Source organism: Mizuhopecten yessoensis, unplaced genomic scaffold (assembly GCF_002113885.1).
Source record: "Mizuhopecten yessoensis strain PY_sf001 unplaced genomic scaffold, ASM211388v2 scaffold179, whole genome shotgun sequence".
Taxonomy (NCBI): Eukaryota; Metazoa; Mollusca; class Bivalvia; order Pectinida; family Pectinidae; genus Mizuhopecten; species Mizuhopecten yessoensis.
In genome coordinates this window covers 219,583-239,884 of record NW_018403417.1, presented here as the reverse complement: position 1 = coordinate 239,884, position 20,302 = coordinate 219,583, and the positions used below count along the sequence as shown (strand labels likewise).

The 20,302-nt window shown below is 34.9% G+C and overlaps 1 protein-coding gene across 1 annotated transcript; it reads left to right on the top strand.

The window, feature by feature from the left end:
• The first annotated feature begins 5,772 nt into the window (after window positions 1-5,772).
• Window positions 5,773-13,821, top strand: LOC110457380. Its single transcript, XM_021508667.1, has 13 exons — window positions 5,773-5,995; window positions 6,456-6,485; window positions 6,737-6,930; window positions 7,566-7,717; window positions 8,022-8,209; window positions 8,643-8,684; window positions 9,257-9,444; window positions 9,667-9,824; window positions 11,176-11,348; window positions 11,737-11,796; window positions 12,167-12,357; window positions 12,623-12,783; window positions 13,605-13,821. The coding sequence occupies exons 1-13, from the start codon at window positions 5,773-5,775 to the stop codon at window positions 13,819-13,821; spliced, it is 1,977 nt and encodes a 658-aa protein (XP_021364342.1).
• The last annotated feature ends 6,481 nt before the right edge of the window (window positions 13,822-20,302 follow it).

Below are 20,302 nucleotides of genomic sequence, written 5' to 3'. Positions count from 1 at the left end.
CTTGCATGCATGGTAACTGAGCCAAATTATTAGACAGTATTCATCGATAACAGCAATTATGTATAATGTTTGTTATTAAATACACGTTTGTTGTAGGTCAAATATGCATACTTCACCAGTGGACTTGAAAAGGCTTGGGTTGTCTTCAACGGTGTGGGGACAACAAAATCTAATTGGTTCGCCGACAGTAAAATATTGTTTTCCAACTATGAGGATATTACGACGGCTGGAAAAACTACGGTCAGCATCACAGGGTAAGTGTGATATGAAGATCACAATCGTAATACTAACGATCACCAAATACCTTTAAGAATCACCAAACCCCTGTGAATAGTAAGAAATTATAAGAACATGTTTTGTTTCCGGCATTACTAAAGCTCTGATCAATCATTACTGAAAAGAAACATCATACCGTGCGGGACGTGTATATGAAAGAAACAAGATATAATCAACAACAGTGTTCGGAGTTGAAAAAATCCGCAACTTCAGAATATTATTTTATCGCCTTAACCGATTGAGCTTCGTGGTCTACGGAAGTGTATCCACGCGCAAGTTAAAGGGAGATAACCGTATAAACGAATCATCAAAAACATCGTAACATTTTTATTAAAAAAAGAGCTTTTTTGCTGTTTATGTTTGTTTAAAAACAATAAGCATTTATCGGTTATGGCTACCATGGTGTATACGCCGCATAATCGTATTTTTTTCTCTCAGAAATACATTGCAAATATTCTAATATCTACATTTAGTTTTAAATAGGACTGTTGGTGTTCACTCTAATGCATACTTTTCTCTCGTTTCCGTGTGTGTGAGATAGATCTGCTCAGTGTAAGAAAGGGGTGTACCAAATTTCTATCTTACAACCCGTTTCACGTAACATGACGTCCCATTTCCTTTTTGTTGGATTGTGAGAAAAATACTATTTCATGCCCGGGGGTGTAGAATAGGGAAATTCCACCCACGGGATTTTCCTATCCTACACCTGGGCATGCAAGTCTTGTAGTCTTTAATGACAAGTGACATGGTTGTTATCAGTAAGAGTAGTCATGTTATGTATCGTGTCTAAGTATGAAACTAATAAAAGAAAACATTGTAGAGAGTTACAACGATGTCGTACTCAATGTTATGTCTGTAGTATTACTAGATATCAGAGGCGACCACAATTTGTAACAGTATATTTTTGATGTATCAGGGACGGAACCAGGTCATTTGCTGTAATCTACTCGTATCCTAATTGTGTTGGAATGAACGCGTGGATGATGATGCTGGATTATGGCAGCAGCGCCACATGCAGTAGCTCCTTTGACAATGCCGGCACCAAACCTTACTTTCTGTACAGTAGTTCCGGATCATATGGGCCGCCCGAATCTGGTCAGTATTGACCATCGTTAAAACATTTTTGTTATTAATTAATAATGATTTAGGAACCTTGTTCTGTATATAAATGTAAAATGAAAGGGCGAAAAAAAGATAAAATAAAAATGTGTACCATATCATTAGCAGATATATAAAAGTGATACAAAATGTAGTAAAATTTATATATTTTTCAAATATAAATCTTCATGATTGACTATTGTTAACGTGTACTTGTAGAGAAAAGGACAAAATACAATCAGGTATAACAATCAAGTACAGAGCGTCACATAATGATTTTTTATGTGACAAGAAGTTTAATTAATAATTAATAATGTGCGTCACAATTTTGCAAATCAAGGATCATCTTGGGACAGCGCTGCATTCCCAAAGGCCGACGTGATGGGCATATTCATTCACGGTGAGTTTATCATATTTGCTATTACATCCAAATTATCCGAAATACGCATGATATCATTAATGATTCTTATATATTTTAAAACAATGAACCGATACGTTATTGCATATTATTTGTATATACTTTAACTAACATTAAGAGGTGATAATGAAACGTGCGCCGTCCGATTCGTTTCCGAACGGTAACTTCATATTCGTAACCTCATATTCGGTTGATATGTTTTGATAAAAATGTGACAGAACAACATGTTGTGATACGGATCAAACATAGTCTCGTTACCAGACATTGTGATGTGTTAAGGGGCATTTATCATCACCTGCCACTATGTTAAGTTTAGGACATACATGGTGTCACGATTGGACAATATGTTGTTTCAGGGACACGTGCTTTGTTTTACTAGACAGTTCCGTGTTGAGGAATTATATTGCTATACAGTACTACTTTTCTCGTTTATCTCACTTAATCTATATTTGTTTACAATATAAAGGTTGGTTCCCGGTTTTGAAAGTAGGAAAGGGCTCAACACTTTCACCTGCGTCAGGAATTTACGATCTTTGGAACAACACCTATACCATAAATGAATACAACGATAGTTACGCCTTTTCGTGGGCCTCTAACTCACTCACCTACAAGTCAAGTGTTGTGGACCAGTGGAGTTTGTTTTACATCAAAGCGGTAAGGTTTCGCTATTGTTTATTGACAAAGTTTTGAATTTGTTATGCTCTGTTATAGATCATATACTGAAAGCAAGCTTTTTCAGGAAAAATTGAAGAACATCTTTGACTATTAAATGTTTATAGAATTAGAAAATTTTCGAGGAGATAAGATGTAGACGTTGGACGATTGATTAATTTGAGGAAGTTTTTTTGGTTTATTTTTATAGGTGCGGCTATCATTCTTTGTGTCCGGTAATGAACTGGCCTACGTTGTTTTTGATGCGCATGGATCTACCAAAATGACTTGGTTTTCTTGTGATAGGATATTATACTCATCGTGGACCGATTTGAATCGCCATGGTACAAAGGACTACTGCAGTATAGAAGGGTATGCAATGTACATTATCAAAATAATAAATTAACATCAAATAATAAATATTTCTGTTTGCATATATAGGACTGAACGGTGTTATTATTATCATTTAACATATTCGCGAATATTTCCGCTACAGATACAGAAGAAAATAAAGCAACCATTACATTTAATGTATAGCGATTGTGTCAGATAATTTGAATATAACATTTTAAAATGTATTTACCACTTAAAATACGCTGAAGCGCTGTGGTCCCGCTAGTTATCAGAAAATACCACGTGATTGACAAAACGGGACCAAACATGTTCTGATAGGAGGAAGCAAATGAATTAATTATCATGGAGATACTATTCATAAATTTTGTTCATTTTTTCTCGATATTACAGAGAACCGTCATTTCAACGGTATTTCTTCATGGAATCAAGCTACGGCACAAGTTGTGCAACCAATAGTGGCTGGTTTAGTGTGGTCGAGCGTACTTCCGGCGGATGTAGCTGGGAACAAAAAGACGCGAACTTTCCACATGTTGTGTACAGTGATACGACTACAGCAGAACTAAATACGGGTAAATATACCCTCTTATTTGTTGGTCACTGTAGAACAGTATTTAAACTTCGTATTTTGTGTTTCTCACTATTATTTTGAAAATGTTTACATTGTAATTAATATCAAATTGAAATGTCGAAATATTTTATTGCAAGATAATCATATTTATTTAGGATGAACAGAGTAAAATAACTTGAGTCAATAATTTGTCATATAATACAACCGCACCAATATATCTTCCAAAATGAAATGTATTTGTATATGGTATATGTAATAAACCAAAAAAAAAAGTATAAAAGGATAAATTAAAATGTATTTATAGCTGGAAGCGGGTTTTTTCCGTAGAACCAAAGGAATTTTTTCCATGTTCTTATATTATTTTCATGCTTACTACAAACCACTATAAAACATTATCGAACACTCCATAACAAAATGTATTGACAAACGTGACGGTGTTCACGATAGTTCTCTTTTCTTTTTCAGTAAAGATAAAACCAGCCTCCTTTTTGTTATAAGTTTACATGTGACAGTTCACTCGCTACATCAGCCACAGGTCCCAAAACGGCATTTTTGGTTTGTTCTCAAATAAATTCATTTCAATCAACTAAGAGGTGTCGATATATGTCATGTGACGGAGTAATGTTCACGTTTAGTGCAAAATGTCCATATTATTTATTGTGTGAATTGATGGCTTTATACACGTCTATATATTCAGGTTGCGTTTTGTAACGTTTGTTTAATATTTAAATTACAGGCATGGCTGTCGCAGACACATTCGGAATATCAATATGTAAGTTGAACATACTTGTGTCTATTTCTTTGTGTTGTTTTGTATGTGGACTTCCATGTCAATATCAAATGAGATCCAAGATCATTTCATTATTTCTTTACATAACAGTTCTGTCCTGAGCAATGTGGAGCATGTTTTTGAAAACAAACAATCATTCATTGAGCTTAGAAAACCTTTAATATTTGTTAAAGAAGAAATGTTGTAATTTTAATAACATAATTTCACATTTTTAGCTATGGATAACATATGTGACATTGTGGAATGCCTCAATGGCGCCACCTGTTTGAACTGGGGCGGTCGGTACTTCTGCTCATGCGCAGGGAACTACTACGGTCATCTCTGTCAAAACTGTGAGTATTTTGTATGATACTTTGCGCTGAACACAAGGCTGAAGAAATTGTGTTCTTTCTTAATGGAAACCATTTTGTGTTAAAAACACGATTACCATTCAGTTAAACTAACAGACGAGATAACTATTAAATCAAGTGTTCTTGGGACGTGTGATGATCGCACAAAGTTTTTGTGTTAATGATGTTGCCGACAATATAGATATACAAGTGTAATCTTCAAACAGAAAAAAGAAGACATGTATCAAATTGTTACACTTTTCCAGTGGACGGTGGCTGGACGACATGGTCAGACTGGACAGACTGTAGTACCACGTGCTATTCTCAGGGAACTCAGACTCGTATCCGGTACTGCACCAATCCCTCGGTAGCGGAGGACGGAATCGACTGCATTGGCTTCCAGAACGAAACACTCTTCTGTACGCCAACACACCTGGACATCTGCCCCCGTGAGTACTACTATAAATTAGTTTATTTATACCTTATACATATCGAAACCTTACTATAACATGATTGATTTATTAAATGCTCTAGCTTGGTCATAGTAAAGAGCTTGATGTTCGGTAATAAGGGATTTTGTAATGATTGAATGCTGAAACCAAGACTGGTGTTAAGTGAATGAACGCAAACAGTTGCTGTGAAATTTCCCAATTGGCACTTTATTTCAATCCTGATATTTATGTCAATCGTCTACCACGCTTTGTTTTCATAATATACACCAATATCCAAAACTATTTTGTCAAAATTAAGTAATCGTCCTGGTAAATTTATGTTAATGCAGCATATATCATATTCTCCTTTCAAAATTTTGCTTGAATATTCAATTTCATGAATGAACAAGAGCAAAAGTTCAACATAGGAATACTATCACTCAAGTTATATGGATATGATTCTTGATAAAAAAAATATAACGACATTATAAAAAAACGTTTCATACTTGTTGTTTTTTTCAATATATTTTTTTACTGTATTCTGATCGATATTTTTTTGTTAAATATTTCAAACTGTCATCTGAATGAAATTCGGTTGATTCAGATGCAATTTACAAACGTTTACTTATATTATATCTATGTTTCTTTCAATGTCTCACTTGCTAACGTATCAAATTACACCAAAATAGATATGATGGCAAATAACGGTCATGTTAGACAATAATAACTTCACATGAAATATGTTTGCATGTGTTAAACGTAATTGCAGTTAAACTTTACAATGTTTACGTGGTATATTTTCTTTATATTTGGTAGAATACAACACAACGTTTATAACAGAGGGTGAAAACTACACGATGGTGTGCCCACCAGGGTTTTACATCCATATCTACGAGGCATATTACGGTTCCGAATCTGTTCCTTGTTCGATCTCTGACCCAGTCTCAACCTTGCGAACGGCATGTCATGGCGCTACAGAAACTTGCAATGTCATATTTAGTGACACTTTCTTCGGCGGTGACCCATGCTCGTCAGACCCATCAGCAGTGAAAAGTGGATATATCATATATAACTGTGCAAGTAAGACCAATTGTATGGCCCAGTTATCCAGCCAGTATAAGTCATCTCATTTACATGCTAATTGAATAATTTAAGGATCCCCCTACCACTGTAAAAATGGAGTATTTAACGGGTTGAAAATAGCGTTGATATATACTTTCTAAAAAGAAACATACTTCTTGAAAGAACTTCTATAATAAAAGAATGTATAAGCGGTATAAGAGATTTTGTCGATCTAACCCCCTGACCTACCTAATCAAGAAAAAAGCAAGTTACTTTATGATTGAAAAAAAAAAACCACCATTTAATTCTATATTAGTATGCATCTAGTGGATTTGGTTTTTTAATCACGATATGAAAACATCAGCTTGTGTTGTGGGAAAAACGTTTATCGCAAACGAAAACGGGTTCGAATTATTAATGGTAAATGTAGATATTTTGGAAGCCACATACTGTTTATGTTGCTATTGATATGTTTTAGGGAGCAAGACTTTGGATGAAGCACGAGGACGTACGTATTCTCTGAACCAAATTGAATATTAAGGGAAAAGTCTATATTTAAAATAAGACATGATACAATATCACCTGCATCCATTCAAATCGTATCTAAGCATGGCAAGTGGATGACTAGACAAGTACAGAATATATAAAAGTAGAAAAAAACAGAGTTACAAATTTATCCGTTATGATTGTTATACCAATATGGTGTTTGATTATGATGTTTTTTTATATTGTTGACAGTATTACCTTTGATCATTTCAGCGTGGCGACTGGTGTTTAAAGTGCCCAGCGGCACCAGTCCCCCAGCGGGGTACAATGACATAATGGCTTTGTATACATCTAGTGACGCGTACAATGAAGGAAACACGGCAGCAATGGTAGACTTCTCGGCTGGAGGAAGTATATACAAGTCGTCCATTCTGAACCAATGGGGATCGAATTTGACTGCAACTGCTGTAAGAAACAATTTTAACAAAACCCCTAAATGTACCACCCGTTACTTCGACACGTTTTGTTATAGCATAGCAACACAATTTAATATTGTTTTTAACAGGCTTTTCCATTTGTTTATGTTTACAATATATCAAGTGATAAACCGACAAAATATTTATGACGTCATAAACAAAGTTCTACTTGTTTTGCAAGTAAATAACTTCTCGTATTTTACAATGACAATTCGACCATTATATTTTATTTTAAAACATATAGCGTGGAAATGTAACCGACGATAAGTGAAGATCTTTTCATGACTACATTAGTGTCATTATTTGAGAGAGTAGTTATAAATGAGCCTGTTGAAAGATCTGGCTTAATTAGAAAAAATATTCTGGCTCACTTAATAAAAAAACATGATCTGTGTATAGGCTTTGACATCTTTGATTAATGACCTGAATATGAAATATCGATTGCATTAATCAAGAGGCATCTAAACACAATATTTGTCCTGAAAAAGTCATTAACAAGAAGCAGACAATATCACTTCATACATTTATCATAGTAGTTTGCTTGGAATCTGCGACTGGATTTTGGATCATACAATCCTTTAATATAATTGAATTTCATTATACATAATTATTTATCATATTCATAGGCGAAGGTGTCCTTTTTCAAAAGCGGACAGGAGCAGGCGTATGTGGTATTCGATGCATCGGGAAAAGGAAAAGATGACTGGTTTGATCAGACAAGGATAATTGACTCCAATTGGATTGACATCGAGACAGGAAACACGACATGTGAAATAAAGTACTCATATGTTTATTCCTTGTAATATATTTACAATTCATAATAATATATCATTTAATCACCATATTTAACAAATGTATCAATATTAACAGTCGCCTACCAGTATTCACCATTACAACAGTAATCGGTGTATTGAGCAAAATTATTGATCAATCCAAACTAATTTTCAGCAGATATTTAATACCCGATACATATAAAAAAAAATCATATAATTTAGCACACATTGTTATCTATTAATTTACACAATATGTTCAAATTACCATTGTATCATTTGAGACTAGTGCATGAATATTATTTCATTTAGTTCTGGGGACAACTATAAGCGGGTATTCCAGATTAAAAGTGACTACACCGGATGTAGTAACGAAACAGGCTGGTTCATGATGAAGGACTACGGGGCTACTGAAGGATGTTCCGGGTGGGACACAGTCGCAACCACCATGCCGTATATGTACTACTCAACGACTGGACTGCGTACACAGTGGTCTTCAGGTATATTGGTATTCAGTTTACGTGCTTTGTAAGTTGTATGTTTTATAACGACAGTGTGGAGAGGCGATACGATAGTTCGCACATTGTTTGCCTTATTGTAACCATACCAGACTAAGTCATTAAAGGACATGTGCTATATACTGATACATATTTGTAAACGTAGGTTTCGAAGAATGTGATATAGTTATTCTAATATATAGTCTTTTAACACAATAACACTTAACATCGATTTTAGGATTTTGGGGTATATGAGTTTTTACTATCAGCTTGCGACAAAACAATTTAATATAATATGTATATATATTTATAACTAAGCTTACCAGCGTTATACAAATGATAACGTTACAAAACTACCACTATATGTGTATAACATACATTTTAAATTGTGACCAATCTTTCTCATTTCTGCTTCTTTTTTTTTTTAAATTTTCAGCGGACAAAGAATTGGCGGATAGTTTTGCTATTTTCTTAATGGGTGAGTGGTTTATTTAAGGTTTAACGTTATTATGATGTATTTGCATGTCGATAGCTAATGTTGCATTCAAGGAATATGTAATTAAATCATGTTTTAAGGCAGTAAATGTAAAAGAAACCTTTTAATTATTATAGTATATAATATGTAAGTACAAAATCCAGAGAACTTGTTAAGTAGGGGCTGTCCCAATGACCTGCTCTCTGGTTTGGAACATGTTATAGTTTGTTTTAATTGATTGATATATTACGTATTATAGCTTTTCTTAACAAAATTATGATATGGTCTATACATTTTTACATTAAAATGATTGATCCCTGTTATGTAACTATATGTTTTTATACTGTGTAACTATATACTTGTACGATGTAATTGTGAAAAATGACACTAGAACAAACAAAATTGACTTGACTTGACTATTAAATAATCAGATAACAATCGGAACAATCTAAATTGATTTGAAAATCGTGACGTTAGAATAAATGTTTCCTTCAGCTCGCGAACAATGAGCTGATAACTTAGCACATAATATAAAGTTAGTACCATTGTTATCATCTTCAATGTTCTTTTGTCAGATTGGCACATGGTATTCAAAGTAGTGGCGGAAGTACAGACAGATGGGAGTTTAGAGACAATATGGACTGGGTCCTCTTCAATAAATGACGGTCTGGATTCCGCCATATCGGTCACCAACTCTCCAAACAGTAACTATAAGTCCAGTGTAGTTGAAACCTGGTCTGAAGACTTCACATTTATGGATATGGTATGTTTGATGTTAAGATGCAATGGCTGTTTTGCTAGATCATAGTAAACGATGACATATTCGGCTGTATGATTCCTGCTAATAAAGAATAAAGAAGTCATATTTTGGTCCTTTGGTGAAAGTTAGGTACGGTGAAGTCACTTGAATTAGCCACAAACGTGTCTTGCTAAACGTTTATTCAAGTTACTGGCGCATTCTTAACCTTTATAATTTTCATTGAAGGTCAAGTATGCATATTTTACTGGCGGCGTGGAAAAAGCCTGGATTGTATTCGACGGAAGAGGTACATCCAAAACTTCATGGTTTGCAGACAGTAAAATCCTCTTCTCGAGCTACAGTGATATACAAACAGCCGGTAAAGGAACAGTTAGTATTACAGGGTAAGTCACCAATGAGTTGTTTTATATTTTTCATTGTATTGGTTGTTCCAAAATATGCTTTGATGATATAATACAAAAAATTGTACCTCGTATAACCTTAGCTTAGGAAGAAAGTCTGTTAACAGTAAAAGGAAGTCCGATATATCGTACTTTGATGAGCCAGGATGGTGTATTAACCAACAGCTTAGTCTGCTTTGACTAGAACTCATCGACTTTTATCCATTGATTATGGCGACGAATTGAAACAGAAATTGATTGCAAACAAATATCTCTATTTCATTATGTGATAACGTGACGTCGTGATTTGTTTTGTCCGCTTTTGTATATTTTGTTTATTGTGGAATGTCATTCTCAGGCACGATCAGATTGAGTAATATAATCTTCTCCTACCTTGAAAATGTGACAGAGAAATCTCAAACCCGATGGATGGTATTCTTGAATTTCCCCCCCGAATCTTTAGGGAAAGACAATCAAGAATATCATCCCTCGTGTTTGATATTTATGATATTTATCTGTCACATCTGCAAGGTAGGGAATTATTGTATTTTTCCCATCCTGTTTCACCCACAAATCCCCCAACAAGCACGCGGTGATTGCATGAAATATAAGCGTTGATGGCAGGTTTTCCAGCAAATCAAGAGCTGTCTTCCATGGTCAGCTACTGTTGACGTGACGTCCGTTCATTAATGACGTAACCTCATACTGTTATAATGACTAAGATCGCGCCGTTCTGTACCAGGCTCTCTCCCCCAGGGATAGACAAGCAAATCTTGTCCGGCTTAAAAGGGAGACACACATGTGAAGTATGGGAGAAAATATAATGACATATCCATTGATTATGGCGACGAATTGAAACAGAAATTGATTGCAAACAAATATCTCTATTTCATTATGTGATAACGTGACGTCGTGATTTGTTTTGTCCGCTTTTGTTCAAATTAATTGTTTCAAGAACGAAAATTGAACACTTTTTGGAGAAAACATAAAAACGCATTGAACAAATCTAGCATATGCCAGCAAGTTAGTCAGAGTGAACTGTTTAAGTACTATGCAAAAACACCAATTGGTATAGATTTAAATCTGTAGGGGATAGTGCTTGGAGTATAATCATAATACTTGCAAATACCAAAAAAATAAATGAAGCACTTGTTTCCAAAACAAGAACATCATTGATTGTGATAAATACTATTTAAACTGTTCAAAAATAGACTCATAATAGTTGAATTGTGCTGATGCTACATGATGTTCAATATGAGCCTAATGTTCATTTATTGAGTTTTATAATTGGAATTATACACCGTGAAAGTAAAGTAAATGCTGATGCTTAGAGATATATATTGTGTCATTTCAGAGATGGGATTAGGTCGTTTGCCACGATCCTTTCCTATAGCGACTGTGCGTCACTGACTGGTTGGATGATGATGTCCGACTACAGTAGTAGTACAACATGCACGTTTGATAATGCTGGAACTAAACCATACTTCATATACAGTAGCACTGAAACATATGGTCTACCACAGTCAGGTATTTGTCTTTACGCTTGTTTTTTATCGTTAGCCCCGTATCGGGCAAATAAAATAATATACTGGTAACTTCCATGATTAAAACATTTATCAAAATAATAATATTTATGTTGTGCTTTTAATGAATATGAATTATCAACAATTATGTGTAACAACTGCTTTGAAATATCCATATTTTACATGTGTAAAGTATGTCTAACCTGTCTTTTTTGTGTTTGATATATCTTGTGTAAAATGCCATCAGTTAGTTTTACTGTGTTCCATGTCGCCCTACTTACATTGAATTATCAATGGAAAAATGCAACATTATCTTAACCTGTTACACAAATGAAAACCTACCTTGCATTTCCATTGTGAGAAAAGTGTATTAATGGTGTGTCATGTTGTAGCTTCATCCTGGGACAGTACCAATTTCCCAAAAGCTGATGTTTTGGGCATTTTCATTAATGGTAAGTCTTGAAATACAAAATAATAGAATAAGATATTCATCATTGTTTTAAAGGTAAAGAGTATCACTGCACAAGTTCAAATTATGTAGAAGGGTTATCTCGAAGCTGTTTGTTATAGTGTAGCTGATTTATATGAAGTAAAAACAAGTTAAATGATAATTCTGTTTTACAGTTACCTCCATTGGTGACATATCAATGTTTCCTTTTGATAATGTATGTTGGAACTTTATTGAAGTCATTATTGCTTAAACTTATCAACANTAATTTTTTTTTTCCTTTTTTTTTTTTTTTTTTTTTTTTTTTCAACACTAAATTAATAGAAAGAGATATTATACAAAATGCCCTTTAAATTATTTTCCGTTGCTTTTAGGATGGTTCCCGGTTTTAAAAGTGAGTAAAGAATTCGGAGTGTCACCTGCATCTGGTATTTATGACCTTTGGAATAATACGTACACCGTGAACGAATACAACGACAGCCTTAACGCCTTCTCCTTCGCCGCCAATACAATGCCCTATAAGTCCAGCATCGTAGATTTTTGGACAAACTACTACATCAAAGCTGTAAGCTATAGCTCTTTCTTATCCAAATACGCTGTATTTTAGAAACACACCCATGTGCTTGTTCCATTAAACTTTGTAATATATACAGCATGCCAGAATTACCTATATATACCTTATATAGATATAAGGAACCCATACAATAATCGACAGTTCTGCTAGGATGTGTTTTATCGACTAACATGAAGAGTGGTATTTAGCGCAAACGTTCCATGCTCCGGTTAACAAATGTTTGATATTGTTTTTTCTCATTTCGTTGACGCCGTAGGCTCGAGTATCCTTCATTGTGTCCGGAACTGAGCAAGCGTATGTTGTGTTCGATGCCCATGGCACCACGAAGATGTCATGGTTTTCATGTGATAGGATCTTATATTCTTCTTGGACCGATTTAAACAATGAAGGGACCCAGGATTACTGTAGCATTCAGGGGTAAGTTTGGATTAGAATAACACAAATCTCTAGAGTATATTTTGTTTATTGTGGAATGTCATTCTCAGGCACGATCAGATTGAGTAATATAATCTTTTCCTACCTTGAAAATGTGACAGAGAAATCTCAAACCCGATGGATGGTATTCTTGAATTTCCCCCCCGAATCTTTAGGGAAAGACAATCAAGAATATCATCCCTCGTGTTTGATATTTATGATATTTATCTGTCACACCCGCAAGGTAGGGAATTATTGTATTTTTCCCATCCTGTTTCACCCACAAATCCCCCAACAAGCACGCGGTGATTGCATGAAATATAAGCGTTGATGGCAGGTTTTCCAGCAAATCAAGAGCTGTCTTCCATGGTCAGCTACTGTTGACGTGACGTCCGTTCATTAATGACGTAACCTCATACTGTTATAATGACTAAGATCGCGCCGTTCTGTACCAGGCTCTCTCCCCCAGGGATAGACAAGCAAATCTTGTCCGGCTTAAAAGTGAGACACACATGTGAAGGATGGGAGAAAATATAATGACATAGCATTCAGGAGAGCAGATTGATTATTTTGACATGCCATACATGAAAACGACTGAATTATAATGACATATCACGCAAAGATACGCCTGAGAATAACTATGAAACCGTTTACATTTTGTTCTTGCATGTGCCAAACTTGCGCTAACGGCATAATCGGGTAAACTAATGCTAGTCATCAGTGCTAAAATGTATTCTCTTGCAACACAATATGTTACAAGCAATAGAGTATTAAGTCATTTCTTAGAGCAAATGCTAGATGTAGTTTTTACTTTTATATTTCAGTAACGAGCCATACAAACAGCATTTTCTCATGGAATCAAGCTACGGCACAAGTTGTGCGACCAATAGTGGCTGGTTCAGTGTGGTCGAGCGTACGTCCGGTGGATGTAGCTGGGAACAGAAGGACTCTACCTTTCCCCATGTTGTGTATAGTGATACAACGACGGCGGAATTAAACACAGGTAGCATTTATATTTTGATGAATGGTGAATACTACTAACAAGTAAACTTTCGATTTATCCATATTTGTTGAGATCTAGGATTGCATGTCACAACATGAATGTTGTGCTTTGTTAGCTGTTTATTTCTATTTGCCACGATAATGATTTTCGCCGTTAAGGCAATTATTTTTCGGTATAGAACACTCATAAGAGCGATCTATACGGTGTGTTATAAATGATAAAGCAGTATGTGGATAGACGATACTGATTATAGTTCAATTATGTATTTGATTTTAATCAATAAATGGAGTGAATCTGGATTTGTTTTCAACGTTCATGTAAATATAAACGGGGAGAACTTAACTTATACACCATATGATTGGCCAACCGTAGCGAAGTGAAGCGAATGCCGTCCATGTGAAAAGTGGATGTTATTTTCCCCCATTCATGCTGGCATGAACATTGGAAAAACCAAGAAACAGTCATTATAATTTCTAAATCACTATCAAAAGGGAAGGGAGGCGAACAATCATTTACAGTACGAAATGTATTCTTTCATTCACAAAGTTCGTATAGACAAATTATGTAACATTGCAACGTCATTTATGGGATCTTGAAACTATTTCACGTGATTTGGTGTTTTGTCGCGGCGGCTTCATTCGGCAATTTTGAAAGAGCCTAAACTTTGGAGATTCTACATAGAAAAAGTGTTCAACAGTGTAACCTGGTGTACATGTAAACTCGAGGGGTGATGAATCGGGAGCATAAATAAGCCGGTGTAACGTTGACAACCGGTTTGACAAAGCGTTGTATATTATTTCTGAAATGGATCATCATGGATTTAGAATATGAAAGACATTTATGTGTATGCCATGGGAGGAACATTATGTGTTAGTTGGTAGTCTCGGCTTCGCTATGTGCAAGGCATTCCTAGTATTTACAAGCCGTGTGCGCCATGTTAATTGAAATTCATTAATATGTGTGTAAATAAAGTCACCTCTATTCATACTTCCTAATGTTGGAAACATCCAGATTAATTTTCTTTACCGCTTCTGTTTCGATCGCATTGTGTACTCATATCAGAAATCGGGATACCTTGTTCAGTTTAGGCTTTGTCACATTGCAATCGTCGATACGACGGACGATACAACGTGTCACTGTTGTAAAAATGGTTTAATCCATCGTAGTTTAGACTTATTTGTTTAAAAACATGCTAATACTTCTAATAATAACCAATAAAGCACGAATAATAACATTTAAAGACTCCTTAATAGTTGATTTTGCATTTTCGCTATCGCGTTGAGTTTGGTTTATTTATGCAATGGGAGATAACTCGAACAACTGTTTTATTGATTCACCTGTGCTACTATTAACCAATAACGGAACTTGTAACAAAACAAAATCAGATGTGGAATTATATATATATATATATATATATTTGCACTACGCCCTGTTTCGTTTCTGTATGTATTGGTTTTCAGGATATTTAGCTGACCTTGACAGTCACGTGGATCTCTTCTGAGTAGTAGCATGGTTTATAAATATACACTTAACTCATTATTAATTGAAAAACATTCATCTTTTAAACTGAATATATATCTTCTCTGCAGGCATGGTTGTGGCAGACACGTTTGCGATATCTATTTGTAAGTACAAAGTTGATTTAACACGAACAATATCGAATACACATGTGTTTTAAGTTTCTTAATGTATATCATCTTTCCATCACGATAATAGTGGTGTAAATGTCATTAACTTACCACTTGATCTATGTTAGACCATTTTGACTGGTTTGATGTCCTGTGGGTATAGGATGTATTTCATATTATAACATAAGGTATATGTGTATTTATCATAACTATAAGTACAAACGAGGTCGAAGTTGCTCCGAAACAAATTATGATTTCGTTTCATACATATATCCAAATGTATAAATATATTTTTATGGCAAATTGTTTTTCAGCCATGGATGATATATGTGACATAGTGGAGTGTTTAAATGGTGCTACCTGCCTTGATTGGGGCGGACGGTACAAGTGTTCATGTGTGGGCCTGTTTTATGGACATTTGTGTCAAAATGGTAAGCTTACTTTTTGAATCTCTGCATAGATTGATTGATTGGTTTAACGTCCGCTTCACTACCGAGTAATTCGGTTTTCCAGCAGACAGGTGTACTGCTTAGTTCATCCTTGGGTATTTATCCTGATTCATTTTATTTTTAAAATATATTAGAAATCAATGCAATCAGCATTGTAAGAACCGCCTTATTTCAGTCCGGATATTATTCTTACATGGGTCCTGTCGACAAAATTGCTAAAAAATATATATTTAGTATCCCTATATCCAAATTGCCGTTTATGTCTGACTGTTGAAAAACTTCTCTCATCTGGCATCAGTTATTAAACTGACATCATATCTTATTTTATTAAATAATATGACCTGCTTTCAGTTGATGGAATTTATACGACGTGGACAGACTGGGCCGATTGTAGCACGTCCTGCTATGCTACTGGGACGCAGTCCCGTAATCGTACATGTACTAACCCTGCACCTCAAGGTATTGGATTGGACTGCACGCGTTATGGTGTCGATTACGAGGTTCAGTTTTGCGTACCTACCCACCTGGATATATGCGATGGTATGTTTACGCCATTGTCAGAGAACATAAATGCGTTTGATTTATTTTCATCAATAAAGCAAGTTAAACATAGTTTTTAGAAATGTTTTACGTTTCAACTTTCATCAAATATAAAATGTTGTACATGTTTAATGTAAATGTGCTTCAAATTCAAAATTATTCTTTCTCAAACACATAAATTATGTTGATCCTACTTTTTTTTAAATACAGCACTTGGGATATTTTATGTAACCATGAATCGTGGAATTGCTGTATGCGTCTCTTACTTTGGGTTTTAGAATATAACACTGGCGATATTCCCGAGAACGGTAATTATACAATGGTATGTCCAAGTGCGTTCTACATTCACGTTTACGATGCTTTTTATGGAAACGGAACAACATGTTCGGACGCCAATGCTCTTTCTGACGTACGGGCAGTTTGCCACGGACAAACGGATAGCTGTACATTAATATTCAACAATGCAAATTTTGCTGGGGATCCTTGCTCGAGCTACGCATATCTCACTAACTACGGATATGCAACATTCTATTGTGCAAGTAAGAGTTTTGGAATATCTTTTTAAACTCAAATGTTTCATTTCATAATAACAATATGATAATATGTTAATTGCATTGTTGATTATACATTTAGCTTTATCGACAATGTACACGTCAACATCTTAAGTTAATAACACGACGGAAACATAAATACGCAAATTATGTGGTCATAATGGAGAAAAACGTTCATTTTCTATTTGTTGCTGTAGAAAGGAACAAAGGAAAAAGGAAATTACCCTTTCAAAATATTTTTCTTTGATTTTATCTTTTCCAGAACGTACAGAACTGGATGACTGGAAGGGCCGTACGTATTGTTCTACAATGATCTGTTTGTGAATGTCTTAGTTGTAGTTTTGCTCTTACCAAATAAGCTGCTTATATATATTTATGATTATATGATACGTATGGTTATGCCTTTGATGATATATGCTATATAATGACGAAGTTGTGCCCAAGTCGTGATGAACGTGCGGGAAAGTGTATCGAATAACAATGTATAAAGTAAGTTCTTAAATGATCTCGTGCAGCGATTCGGTTTTCATAGTCCATTGCTACAAATATAAATTATGTTTTATATCGTTTTAATAGGTGATCATGCTGGTGTTTATGTCGATCGCTATGCATTTTTATTTCAGCCTGGCGACTGGTGTTCAAGGTCCCCCGGAACACTTCTCCACCTGTAGGGTATTCCGACATTATGAGTTTGTACACAGCCAGTGGGGCCTATAACGAAGGCGATGCAGCAGTCATGACCGACTTCAGTACCTCCGGAAGTATATATAAATCTGCACTGCTGGACCAGTGGGGCGACAACGTTACTGTCAACGCTGTACGTTTATCAAAATGTTGTTCAGTTTCAGTTTCGTACATAATCAGTTAACCACTTGTTAAAGATCATTTACAACATATAAAGTTTTTGATGACAACAAATCATATGCTTCTTTTTTCGCATGTTTTCTAATATATGACATCTTTAATCATTTATATATAAAAAATACCTGTATTCAGAAGCAGATGAAGTACATAAAGTGTCCAATCCATCATTTTATTTTGTTACAAACAGGTGAAGCTGTCGGTGTACACAAATGGGACAGAGGCTGCATATATAGTATTTGACGCATCATCAGCGACAAAATCGACATGGTTTGATCATAACAACATTATAGCATCGAGCTGGCATGATATTGTTGATGGAAACACGACTTCAACATTAAAGTATGCATTCGTTTTTGAAAAATATATATATTATGAAATTCATGTACCTCGGACGCAAAGAGCCACGATTATAAATGTCCTATATCCAAACTTATTACACGTTTTTGGTTAATATCGTTTTTTTAGAAAAACAATCTTTATTTTCAACATGACTGCAATAATATTTCATATTTATTTTAATTATCACAATAGTAATACACTAAGGAAGGTTAGGAACGAAATTCTCAATACACATATTTAAAAATAGTAACTAGAATGCAACACACTACAATATCTTTACGCAACCGTTCTTACGTTTTCTTTGATGATTCAAGTGTTAACATGGCTAAAGTAAAACCATTAAGTTTATCAAATGTCACTGACATATGATAAACTCTATCTGTATTTCAACTACAAGCTTTACATGTATTCACCGCCAGTGGTTTGGTTATGTAAAATCTTCAAAAGACCCTTTAACTAACTAACATTTATTTTTACAGTTCTGGTGGTACGGAGAAGAGAACGTTTTACATTGGTAGTGACTACTCAGGTTGCTCAAATGAGACAGGGTGGATCATGATGAAAGATTATGGAGCTTCCTCCGGATGTGCGGAGTGGGACGTAACCAGTATGACGATGCCTTATATCTACTACTCGGGACTTGGCACACGGGTCCAATGGTCAACAGGTAAAAAATGTTAAATACTTCATAGAACTTACGAGAAATGTAAACAGGCATTACGTACCCGTTGTAGTGTATCTTATTTCAAATTGAAAAATCTAAAATGTTTTCTACTTTAGTGTGTTGTTTGTACGGCGATTCATCAATGCACTAATCTGTTAAATTGTGATATCGCACAAAGATTTTGGTGCGCTGAATTATAAATTTAAACATTGTCTGTATGTAACTGCTGTTTATGTTGATACCTAAATATAATACAATTCAAGATTTATCATTTATGTTGTACGATAATAGTTTCATTTCTATTTCAGGAGACAGAATGGAAGGTGACGCATTAGCGATATCAATCATCGGTGAGTGAATAACATCTAACAATCGAAAAGAAAGCACCTATCCCTCTGTTTCAACAGTAGCTTAGAACACGGATGAGTCATAAAAGGACGAAACAACTGTATGATGCAATTTCATTCATTTTTGTCATACTGTTTATGTTGATGTGGAAATGTAACTGTGCAGTCTCCTGTATGTTGTGAATATTTGCTACGTTCATCTCTGTCAATAGTCTCTATAACTCGACATAAAATATGGCTTATCAATAAAATAAGATAATATATACCGACATGCAACTTGTCAACAGATGTATGTCGATTTTCACTTTTATGAAACCAATAAATCGAAAATCAAACTCTAATCACACGAAGCATGTAATGTTATATTTTTTTATCAGACTGGCACATGGTGTTCAAAGCGGTGGAAAGCACAGCTCCGACCGGAGGGATAAGCTTAGAATCTCTTTGGACTGGAAGTGACACCGAAAATGACTTGGTCGAATCGGCAAGATCAGTCACCAACTCACCTGCGAACGTATACAAGTCAAGCGTTGTTGAGAACTGGTCTAATGACTTCACATTCATCGATATGGTTTGTGAATATGCATTATATATAATAAATCCATTGATAACCTTTATGTGGGAATACATGCAAAACAAAATGTATACAAAACTTGGAATTGTAAGCACATATTTATTTTAGTATTGTTCGAACATGCATATTCATTGTTTCTCGAAAATATATATCTGATGGTTGTTTTGATTTAACAGAGTATGATATTTCAATAGGATATACAATGGAAAGATTTAATCGTTTCATTTTTTACCCCCAAAATTTGATTTTAAACTGTATGACTAGTATCGTACCTGTTATTATATTGTCCTTGCAGGTTAAATATTCCTACTTCACCGGTGGTGTCGAAAAAGCTTGGATTGTATTTGACGGAGTTGGTACAACAAAATCAACATGGTTTGCAGATTCAAAAATCCTGTTCTCCCGGTATACTGATATTCAGATCACGAGTAAAACTACTGTTAGTATAGCTGGGTATGTATGCTTTAGAACTGAATGGAAAGTATCGTCGTTATTATGTACTATTGTAATCAAATTGTGTGTTTATATATTACTGGAACTACATCCTTCATTTAATCATTTAC